Source organism: Aythya fuligula, chromosome 15 (assembly GCF_009819795.1).
Source record: "Aythya fuligula isolate bAytFul2 chromosome 15, bAytFul2.pri, whole genome shotgun sequence".
Lineage (NCBI taxonomy): Eukaryota > Metazoa > Chordata > Aves > Anseriformes > Anatidae > Aythya > Aythya fuligula.
The window spans coordinates 10,771,721-10,784,061 of record NC_045573.1 but is presented as its reverse complement, the minus strand read 5'-3'; the positions used below and the strand labels follow the sequence as shown (position 1 = coordinate 10,784,061).

At 38.3% G+C, this 12,341-nt stretch overlaps 1 protein-coding gene across 5 annotated transcripts in view; it reads left to right on the top strand.

The window, feature by feature from the left end:
* KIAA0556 (KIAA0556 ortholog) overlaps positions 1-12,341 on the top strand; it is a 71,401-nt gene that overhangs the window by 27,483 nt on the left and 31,577 nt on the right. For all 5 annotated transcript variants that reach the window (XM_032197352.1, XM_032197353.1, XM_032197354.1 and 2 more), the window contains 2 exons: positions 9-146; positions 5,702-6,590. In XM_032197352.1, the coding sequence (XP_032053243.1) occupies positions 9-146; positions 5,702-6,590 (1,027 nt within the window). The remainder of the gene's footprint in view (positions 1-8; positions 147-5,701; positions 6,591-12,341) is intronic.

Here is a 12,341-nt window from a genome sequence, read left to right as displayed (position 1 = left end):
GTTTTTAGACGACAAAGGAATGCTTCCTTTGGATGTGCCCTTTCCATCCTCCCATCCAACTTTACTTTGTTATCCGCAACCCCACCCGGTCACGTGACTTTGGTATATCCAAGATCAAGATTTGGAATTACAACAGCACAACTAGTGTAAGTAGTCTTTTCTCAACTCCTCTATGCATGCTCTACTTTTCCTGTAGAAACTCAGTTTAATTTTCTTTCCAAAAGTATGAAATAAAAATAGGTAACGTTTTCTCTAGTGAAATGCGGAGCTAGGAGAGGCCCATGTTTACTGCAGATTTTTGCTTCTGTTGTTGATTGTAAGTTGTAGCAATGTAAACATGAACATTTTCATAGGCACAGTTAGCATTTGCTATGAAAGCTGTTACAAATCTCAAAAGACCTAGCAAAAGGCTTGCACATTCTGTCAGGTGATCTTTTACTGTGTTGAGAAATAAATATACAAAGGTAAGTGCATCTTAATATTCAGGGCTCTGAGTTGCTTTATTACAATATGTAAATAAATGTTGGATTTCTCATGTGTGTAGGTATAAACAAGGTGACTGGTGTTCAATTTTTGTTTTGTTACTTTAATTAAAAATAAACTAACTGTATGTACGTAATGTAATTTGTAATCTAGTGTTACGAGAGAGACATTTGATGACAGATGGTCTCTTGTTTGTGTGTCTGAATGTCACCATGGAAATTATTCTTGTTGGTACACTGAAGTGTTGAGGGAAAAAAAAAATCCCAGGTACTGGATGAAAGAGGATTTGCTGTTCTATTTTATAAATAAGAGGCTTTATCCCTGTGGTCTTCCTCTCATCCATGTTCTTATATAAGCACACGTGGTAACTTATATGTATGGAAGTGGCTGTGGAGTGAACAGCTTAAACAAGTTTGTTATAATGTGATTTATATGTATTTTCTGGAATCTTAATAGCTTTTTTCTATTAAAATGTAGGCTACAGAATGTTCCGTCATAGTTAGGGTGTGAAAGGGATTGCTGCTTTTGGAGGTAATACTATGGTTTGTTACCAAACCTATTGAATATATGGGAAATACACATAAACATATTTGTGTGTTGCAAGACTTTTTTTTTTTTTTAATAAACTGCTATGAGGTGAACTGTAAAATCCATTAGGATTGTAATTCCATGGATTTCAGATTTCAGTTGCAGTCCAACAGTATACACGAGCTCATTATTCTTAATGTGAAGGAATAATCAAAGCAGTTCTGCCTAACTATAATTTGTCATGAGGACATTTTGTCTGAGAAGGATCAGAAACAAAAATACAATTAGCTAACAATTTTCTTTCTGTTAACATAAATCCAGAGCTGTATTTATTTGTTTTAACTGTTCTAACCTTCTTTCCCTCAGAAAACACATAAGTGAGAGGCACCCATGTACTTCTTCAAATAGATAAAAGACTAATTCAGACCAGTACTTATGGATTTTTGAAAATATTTGAGTTTTAGCTTTTGATTCTGAAAGTAGGAAAAAACTGTCTGAAGGAAGCTCTAAAAACCAGGTCAGATTATTGTCATGTATTCATTGGTTTAGTGCATTACAAAGAAAGTCTCAGAGAATGCTTCACTTTGCCTTCTTTATTTACTTCAGATGAGGTCTGTGAAAAACGTGGTCATGTTGAATCTGTAAAAACAGATCAAGAGTAAGGATGCCCATTTTTTTCTCAAGTTTGTCAAACACGTAAATACTTTCTCTGGCCTTGAATTTGAATTGTTACTTGATACTTTTAAAGCCCTTTTCATAGGATTCTATATAGTGACTGGTATGGCTTCACAAATCTGTGAATGGAATTAATACTTAAATGCATGGATGTTTTAGATGCTTTCCAACTGGATAATCTTTCAAGTGATTATTCATCCTTGTGTATATTTAATGTCCATTCTCTTGAGTTGGAGATTTTTTTTCACCCAATTCGCTGGACTGGGGTGCATTGTCTGTACAGTTGCGGTTTTGCAGTTCCTGGCTAATCTGGAGTTTTGTTCCCACAGAGTTAGGTTAATAGAAATACTTTTTCCTTCTTGTTTTTGACTTATTGCTCCTCCTTTTTCACTTTTATTTGAGAAGTCAGGCAGAGGCAATGTTGTTTTCTGTACAGCTATAATTCTCAGAAAAGTGTCTCCAGTTCAAAGCTTTGTCCTTCCTGACAGATACCGTTGAAATGTCCAGAAATATAGTCTTTGTTGCTTTATTGGAAAGCACTATGCCAGCAGGTGCTCTGTTGGGGCTGAAGTTGAAAGCCAAGAAAGAATATTGAGGAACCATAAAACTGTTTTCACAAAATGAGGGGGACTCATTTCAATACGTTCTGTTCTGTACAAGCTGTTGCTGATTTTAATTTAAAAATTAATTAATTAAATAATTTTAATTTAAAAGCTGAATTTGACAAATTCTTTCCAAAATACACATGTATATTTCTGTGGTTCCATGCAGGTTATATCTGTTCTTAAGTAAAAACACAGGACTAATGTTTGAATATTCAAAACTGTAATAAAAGCTAACATATTCTGTAGAAATGTTGGAGTTATCCCAAATTCAACTGTGTATATCCAATATCTGTAGCATTTAAAGGGGAAATTACTTGTCCAGACATGCAAACACTTGGAAAATAACGTTACTGGAGCATCCTGATAGTCTTTCCAATGATAATTTCAGGCAAAGCCATGTAGTTAGTTTTTTATACATATAATTACAATGATTTGATCCCCAATTAGATTAATCTAGTGTTGTTCCCTATGGCTCAAGGGGAAAAAAAGAAATAATTTTATGACCAAATGCATCATTACAGACATCCAGTGCTTTATGATACTTTAAGAGTAATGCAGGCAGCCATGACTTTATGACTAGTTAAACTGGGTTTACAGCTATTCTCTGAGAAGTTAACGAAGGCTCTCTCTCTCCTTTTTTTTTAAAATCAGGAATGTTTTGAATTCCTTCCTGCCACATCTCACTTCCCCCTCCTCTTCCCCCACTGTAGATTTCTTGTTTGCCTGCATCTTCTATTTTTCTCTCTGTAGGTGCATCTTACAATATCCTAACTCCAGTTGCCTCTGCACAAACTCTCCTTGGTTGACTGCAAGTTGACTCACAAGATGCTCTGCCCTGTATCTTTGTTTGATGAAACAAGCAAACAGTCTGTTTTGTGACAGATTGAGAAAAATTTGCTGACAAAATAGTTGATCAGCCACCGTTGTCCCAAATTCCTGAAACTGTGTTATTCTCACCTTCTTTTCAGTATAGGTTCTCATTTTTTTTCCTGTCTCCTTTAGACAGTTACCTCTCGCAAACTGCGGGGTTCTGTCCTGTTTGAGAACATCTGTTCTCTCAAATCTGTTGGATGTTGGTTATATCAGTGACTTAGAAGTTAGTAGGGGTAGACAGACAGCTTGTATGTGGGTGAATGTGAAAACATAGAAACACCATAATAAACATGCTGTGTTAGCAACTGAGACTAGAAAAATCATAATAATTAAAAAGATAGTATTCCAAATTACAACCACTATACAGATTGTCAATTCTGTATTTGATCTGAAGAGTTCAGTCTGCAATCCTGCTATGTCTCTATCACAAAAGTAAAGTATATTACAAACTGTAAATCCTGCTGTATTGCATCAGATCAAAGGTCCATCTAGCCAGTAGCCTGTCTTCAGCAGTAGGCAAGAAAATATAGTAAGCATAACTTGAGTAAGATTAAAGGCAAAAGTACATGATAATTCTTCCTGATACTGTCTCAGCTTAGAAGCAATTTTCAAGAGACTTACTAGGGCAAATGTTTTTTTGTTTGTTTGTTTTTTGTTTTTTTGTTTTTTTTTTGTTATTGTTGTCTTCAGTAACCTGCAATGGATTTCTCTGCCATTAATTCAGTTGGTCTTCCTTGATCCTTTGCAAACTTATAGCATCCACAGTATCACTTGACAAGGAGTTGCCAACTCAGCTACTAAATGTGTAATTAATTTTAGTTTATTTAGCCTGGACTCCACCAATATAATTTGAAGCTCTGTAGTCATCTGTCAGATGGGACAAGGGTCTATAAATCTTAATTCAAAATAGCTGTGCTGATTTTTTTTCGTTTTTCATTATCTTTTCCTCTGTGTGGAAGGCTCCTAGCTTGTTGAATTAGTTTTTATCAGGGAGCTGTTCTTCCTGTGTGCATGTTGAATTTTATCTTATTATATTAAGAGAGTTTATATTTTGAAATCCAATAGGCAAATTATGTAAAACTTTGTATGTCAAAACCAGCATCAGTCCTGTTTTTAAAACGGATTGCAAACTGAACAGGATCAGTCTTTTGGATTCATGGGGAAATGTCCATCTTTCAACAGACAGTGATGTGCTGTGCTAGCATGCCTATTGCAGTTCTGGTGCTGAATGGCTGTAGGGCCTAGGGGAACCTCCTGTCACCTTTCCATGCTTCAATACGGATTTACAAAAAGATTTAGGCTGAATGAGAGTGGGTCTGTAAGCCCTGTATCCTGCTCAGAGCAGGGTTGACTATGAAGCCAAATCTGGTTGCTCTAGGCTTTGTCAAGCTGAGTTTTGAAAGTCTCCAAGATAGAGGTTATACCACCTCTCTGTGTAATGTGCAAAGATAAATCACTCTTTCGAGAAGAATCTGTTTTCTTATATTTAAGACTGAAACCCTTCTCGATACAGTCTGCATCTCTGGCCTCATGTCTTTCTCTGGTCATCCTCTGAGACAAGCAGCCTTGTGGGCAGGAGAAGCTATGATTTGATCCCCATTCTACCTTCTTTCCTCTGTACTGGCCAAACTCACTCCCTCAGCCTCTGTTTGAAGCCCTGTGGTCAAGTCCCAGCCGTGGTAGTGAGCCTTTGCTCAGCTCTCCCCAGTTTGCCAGCACTTCTCTTGGAGAGGGATAGGATGAAAGGGGATGACAATATTCTGTTTTTCAGATGGAGTATCATGAGTTAGGAGTTACCACTTCCTGCAGAGCTGGCAGTGCAGAGTGCAGTTGGCCTTCGTGGTCACAGAGGCACACTGCTGACTGTGCCTGACTTGCTGTTGATCCCACAGGTGCTTCTCTGCAGAGCTGCTTCCAGAGCTGCCTATGCTGTAAATTATTGCTGGCAATACAAAGAACCTGTGTACCTGTTGCTGTAATAAATTGCACTTAATTGCGTTGTTTCTAGTTGTGATAGTTCTCGTTGAACGAGACTAGAGCAAGGGCATGTTACATTATTGGTGTATCTGTGACTGTGATAGTTCAGGACCCTGAATCCAACCAGGCCCCTAACAGTTAATCAGTTACACCCCTTAATGCGACAGGCTGTTTGCTGTGTAGCATACGTGTCAAGTAAGCCATGAATCTTAAAGGTGCTGAAGCCAAATCTGCCTCTGGAATTTACATCCTGATCAAATATAAATATACTTAATCTAGGTGTCTTAGCTCAAGGTTTTCTAAATATATAAGCATTTATTTCCTAGGTTTCAGCCAAAAAGGTTCATAGTAATGTCTAGAAGATCTGTTGGTCCTTTTAAATAAAATCTTAAATATTCCACTGTAGTTTTCACTTATTTGATGTTTTCATTTAAAAAGTACTTAAAAGCATGTTGCTGATACGGGGTTTTCATTGTTTTCATCTGTTGTCAGAGTTCCAGAAGAGTGGTACCTAATGTTTGAACACCTTGATGGAAATCTCCATGCTTTTATTTTTCCAGGACCTTGATGTTGGAGCAAAGAAGGTGAAATTATACGTTGATGAGAACCTTGTATTTGATGGTGAATTAGAGAGAGCCTCTGGAGATCTCATCACTGACCATAGCACTACAATTGACCTTACAGATTGCAAGCAAGATATCGCTACCTATCCTTCAAGTGAAAGGAAAGAAATAAATGCAGCTGCAGCCACAGACAAGAAACTTGACCTGCAATTCGCGTGTTTACAGTCAAACTGTACTTCAATAAACAGGAAATCTCCGCCAGAAGAAAATCACATTGAGGATAAGGTGAACTCAATTAGCTTTACTAAGGAAAATTTGACTGAGTTAGAGAATGATCTAAATGTGTTCCCATCTCACATTTGCATAAAAGATACCAAAGAAAATGCACCAGCACGAGAAGTTATTGAGCACATTCAATCTGATGATGAACTTTCTTTGAGTGAGCAAATGGAAAAGCTAACAGGAAGAAAATTGTCTGATTCTACAGGTGGACTTCCTTCTTGGTTACGGCCATCTTCCGAAGTAGCAGAGAATAATCAAGATGTTTCCAGTAAGCAGAAGCCTTCCTGGCTTGCTACAGAACATGATTTAGGCACAAGATTTCAAACAAAGTCAGATGTAATCATGACAAACTTTTCAGATAGGACTAATGAAGATGTCAAATGTCAGAGAAATGGGCTGGGAAGATCCAGAAGCAGAAATACAAATGGAGATGAAAGAGTGGAAGTGCTAGCCAGAAAGGATGATGGTGTTGGCTTAGACATTTCAGAGGAGTTTTCTAACAAACATTGCAGCAGCTTAGAGTACCCTACAAGCGGAAGGAGAAGTGTAAGAAAGCAGGGATTAAACACTGTAAACATTAAAGAAGATGATTTGGCACCCAAAGGTAAGATCTCACAATAATAACTTCAGTGCAAGGGCTGATATTTTCTTCATTTCACAGAAGCACAGAATCACTGGTTGGAAGGGATCCCTTGGCATTACATAGTCAGCCTCCCTGCTCAAGCTGAGTCAGCTAAACCAGCTTGTCCAGAACTGTGCCTGGCTGGGTGGTTTAGTATTGAACCATCCTCACTGCAAAAGCATTTTCTTGTGCTCAGATTGAGTTTCATAGATTTCAACTTGTGCTCATTGCCTGCTATTCTTTCACTGGTCACGACTGAAAAGAGTCTGGCTCTTTTGTCTTTATTCACTCCCATCAGGTATTTATACATATTGATAAGATCACCTTGAGCCTTACTGGGGGGCAGCTGTTACCTGTTTGATTTGGCAGTGAGGCCTGACCTACCTGAAATTGTCTTGCCCATGGAGTCTGAGCACAGTGTTTTTTAAAGCTGCATTAGAAGATTGCCTTTCCTAGCAATCCTTATGAGTGTTGATATATCTCAGGTAATGATATAAACCCAGTAAGTGCCTTAAAATAGACTAACAAGGTGCCTGTTTATCCTTACTTAAATGAGCGCATGTTAGGCCAAGCATCCTTGCAGAAGCAATAGAATTAGGTGCCCACAGATACGGATTTTTTTTTGGTTTAATACTATTTAAAGACTAAAAGGCAATTCTGAGAGAGAATTTGTATGATTGTAACCCCAGATCAAGCTTTGCAAAGAAAAACATTTTTTTTTTCTACTCAAAAGGCAGTTTATAATGTGGTTGTCACTTTATCCATACTGTAAAATTCCCTCTCCTCCCCCCCCCCCCCAGAAAAAAAGGAATATTATAAGCACTTAGTCTATACTTTCAAATCTAACTTTCAAAACTGCCTTTTCAATTTTTTCTTTTACTGTGTAAGCAGAAAACAGGTAGATTTTTTTTAAACGACTTTAAAAAGAAAGAGCTGTATTTTCCTGTTTGCAGTTTTGCTCAGTTTTGTATTTAAAGAAGGGGATTAAAAAAGGAAAACTGATCTATTTATTTATTTATGTTCTTGATCTCAGTGTTTTAACTAAGCTTATGTTCCTAAATTCTCAGATTTCTCTCTGTGACAAAAGTGTCATGTGGAAGTCTGAGTAAGTATATTATATGCAGGCCAATCCACAAGCCGTATAATGCACTCTATATTTGGTAGGCCTAAATCTCTCTTCTTTGTTGCAGTGCTATTCATCTAATTCTGGAATATATTTTATCTTATATAAATCCTCTAAATCAGATTTTGCATTAAGTTAAGAAGTTAAAACCTACTTGTAATGGAAGCACATAAAATATATCATTTAACAGAGGTTTCGTAACAATACGGAATAAGCGATTTCACTATATTAAAAGCAAGAGATTTGACCAAATCACAATAAGGCGTACGAAGCTTCTTACTGCATTGTGTTCTCTTTTAACCTTTGTTTTGATGCATGCATAAAATATATAGAAAACCAATGCTGAGAAACAAACCAGGGATCTTACAGCACCATTAACTTGGCTACGTATAGTTTGTATTTTATGGTATGCACATGAATAGCCCTCCTGTGAGACTTTGAGTTTTAAAACTTGTCAACATTACTGAAATTGTAAACAAATCCCACCTTAATGCTTTCTTTTCAGTTACAAGAATGTCCAGAATTTAGAGATGAGGGTTATCATGATTCTTGTTAGGATGTCTTCTAACCTTGCTCAGAGCAGGTTGTTACCCAGAGCTTAAAACTGAAAAATTGACAATATAACTCCCAATACGTGGTTGTCCCAGAGAAAACCATATTTTACAATTTTTGTTCTCTGTGCTGTGCAAGGTGAAGTCATTTTCAAAGTGTAACTGAGTGAGCATTAACAACAAGGAGCAGTTTTACATCTTTCCCTAACAGTGGAGGATTTAATTTTTTACAGAGCTGGGACAACTGCTGTTTCCAATAGAAGTATGTGACAAAGGGGACTCTGCAGAAGCCCATATGCAGCATCACAGCTCATCTTTGGTCTTTAAATGAAGAATAATGAGAACAACAGAAATTAGAAATAGCACATACATGCATACTTGGCTTGAGTTACTGTTGCTATTAAAGCATACAGTTTTATCTTTGGTAACTGCTTCAGTGTTCATAGCAAATGATGAAAGTATGCTGACAAAACTTGCATGTAATGTATAATTCGGGGTATTAAAAGTTAAGAGGATTGAAGAACAGAAAGATGAACTTGAGGACTGGAGCGACAGCAGTAGAATGCAATTCAGTAGTACAAACTGCTTGCAAGGTCATTTGGGGACTAATAACAGAAACTTAAGTTGCAAGCTGAGTAATAATCAATTGCAAATGACTGAGGAAGAGGAGGATCTTGGCTGAGTAGTTGATCACAGACTGACTATGAAATGCTAGTGCGATGCAGGCATGATTACAGCAATGCACTCTGAGGATGTATCAGCAGAGGCATTTCTGTTAGTTAGGGAAACGTTACTATCTCAGCGCAGGCACTTGTGAGACTTCAATTGGAAAACTGTGGTTCTGATCATCCATTTTCAGGAAAGCTGATTATGAAGTGGAACAGAAGAGAGCATTTAGAATGATTTGGGAAACGAAGCGTGTGATTGCAGCATGGAAATATGATTGCTATTTATAGCTGCTGGGAATAGAAATGAGATTAATACAACAGAGAAGAGAAGAGGAAAGATTTTTTTTTTCCAAGCTAATGTCCCAAAATGTATTTTACTGAAGTTACTAGAGGAATTGCATGGTGTGCATTGCTGGCAGAAGCAGGACACAAGGCTTGGTGATTCAAGACATTCCTCTTAAACCCACAGGGGAGATGAATGCTGAATGTGTTGTTATTTCTGGGCTCTGGGATAGCATCCGTCATACAATCCTCTCAGGCATGCAGGAGGCTGGGAATGTGTCTGTAACACCTGCAAGTGTTCTTTAGCTACATGCAGAGTTGATGACAGAAGTACCACGATAGTTGCACAAGGCTCCAATAAAAATAATAAATTTTAGATGCTAAAAGGAATACCAGATCCTGTAAGTCTTCAGCCATTGACCTGTGCTTTCGAGTTATCCTCCGCTTTCTTTTCAGAGCTCTACTTCTCCTGCTGTCACTCTTTAATGTAGCTAAAAAACCTGTTAACCTCCCATTGAAAATCACTCCTATTGCACTCTGCTAGAAGTGCTTTGGAGTTGTAATCTCTGTATTGCTTAGAGTACTTGCCATTTAAAAAAAAAAAAAAAAAAAAAAGTGAGGGTGGGGAAGAAAACAAAAGGAAAAAAAATCGAAAACAGGGAAGGCCAACTGATATCAAATACTCTTCTGTACATGCCTATCTTGAAAATTTCAAGCTTTGGCATTTTCAAGGGTTAAATAAATATGCAGTATCTTATTCAGGTAAACTGTAAGAATCTGGGAAGTACTCTTTGGGATCACCCATCCCATGAGTATACACAGGGACAATGATTTGAACAAGGAAGTGATTTGCAAATAACTTATGTTCTCTGAAATACTACTCTGAAATTTGTTTCCTATTTGTATTTCCCATGCGGGATGGAGAAGAGCAGACAGGTTGGTCTCCAGGCTTTTATGCCTATGTATATGGAACACAACCCTGTTTCAGTAGTTTCCCATCTGCTTTCAAGTTCTTATTTTTATCTCAGTTGTCCCTGGTGTAAAAGATTATTGGCCATAGATAGGCTAGGAACATTACTTATTTCCCAGTGATTCCAAAACCAAAATTAAAAATTAGTCTTAAGTAGTCTTTTGGGAAAACATTATTTTGCATTTTATTGCAATTGGCATTTATTCTTGATAACCATTTGTTTTAGTATCCACTCAAGGACATTGTACAGAACTAAAATCTAGCCCATGGGCCTGTAATTGTTTGGTACTACATTTGCTTTTCTCCATTTATTTGAAGAAAATATAGAAGTGACAGCTTTTTTGAAAATCTTTGTTATCATCTGCTCTTAATCATGTTGAGCTGGAAATTAAGCTGCTCCCCAGCACGACCACAAGGAGAGCTTGCTTCGCTCCCACATAGCTCCTCTTGCATGCTGCCCCCATTGTATTCCCATGCAATGCTTCATCGTTATCCGCCTCTGGCTGGCCAGGGAGAGGAGTGTTTGGGTCTCATCTGCATAGAAAGCAACATTCACCTCATCCTCTTTGTACACTGAATCTACTTCTTTGCTCATCACTGTTGTTTAAATGCATGTGACTGAAGACTCTTTCCCTCTTTGCTGTTTAATTATTTGTAGTTGCTTTGGGCACTGTCAGTTTAATGGTTTAATTTACACCCGCCTTAGACATGGCACCCTGTCAGTTCCTTTTGCCAGTCCTGGTGGGTTCTGCATTTACTTTGGATAACCTCTCAAAGACTTTTCATCCAGAGAAGCCTGTATCCTTCACTCCATTGCTTATTCTTTGTTGATATGTAAGGTCCAGGTATTATTTCTGTTTGCCCATTTGGAAAATGACCTAGGCCAATCTGTCGGATTACTGTTGTTCTTATGCCACCCGTTCTGCTTCAGGTGCAAGCTTTGCTAGCAGGGATACTCGATTCCCAGCCATGACTTCCCTTTTCCAGGGGTACTGGTTTAGGTCTCATTTGTCCTGACCCATCAAGACTGACAGGTGGCAGAGTCAAAAATCCTCATTTTACTGGGAAAGAACGGTTCAACATGGCTAAGTGCTGGGTCCTGCACTTTAGCCACAACAACCCCATGCAGTGCTACAGGCTTGGGGCAGAGTGGCTGCAAAGCTGTGCAGAAGAAAAGGAGCTGGGGGTGTTGGTCAGTGCGCACCTGAACATGAGCCAGCAGAGTGCCTAGGTGGCCAAGAAGGCCAACAGCATCAGGAATGGCTTGTATCAGGAACAGTGTAGCCAGCAGGAGCAGGGAGGTGATCGTCCCCCTGTGCTCTGCTCTGGTGAGGCCACACCAGTACCTCAAGTGCTGCGTTCAGCTTTGGGCCCCTCACTACAAGAAGGACATCGAGGCCCTGGTTGCTGATACCATGCAGTGACTTGGGCAGTTAGGAATTGAGGAAACCTGCATGAAAGACAGATCCTATGCAAGAGGATGGTGGCAACAGAAGTTGTAGTTAAAGGTAGAATATAGAAGACGGTGGCAAAAGCAGAAAGGAAGAGGAGGATCTGTAGTTATGTAGATCTGATGCTAAATTTAAAAGAATTACCTTGCCAAATCCAAGCAGCAGTTTTAATTTTTTTCTCCCTTTAGGGCCCACTAAAGAGCATGCTTTAGGTTAGTATCTTTCCAGCCATCATTCTGATGGTTTCTCAAAAGTATTTTTAGCTTCATATGTCAAGGTTGTTACAGACTTCTTTTCTGTCTAAGTGGAGGAAAAAAGTAAGTTTCTGGTAAACTGTTAAATCTTGTGTTGAAGATTTTCACTAAGAGCACAGCATTTCTTTGGTGCTGTATAAATATACAAGGGGTTATAAATGTGTAAGAAACCATCCACCTGCTCTGAACTATATTTACAATTTACAGAAAAACTATGCATTCAGAGGAGGTAGAAGGAAACCATGTAAAATCCTTTCAATTATGTTTTGTTTTTGCTGTGCCAGTTACACTTGTTGCATAGTCTAGCCTCCCAGCCCTGACCATTTCACCAGTGATGGTGAAAGGCAGCAGCCAGTTTAAAGATGTAGGCAGACAAGATAGACACAGGGTAGGATGAGGAAATGAACAGTCAAGTGATTTCTTCAGGTTAGTCC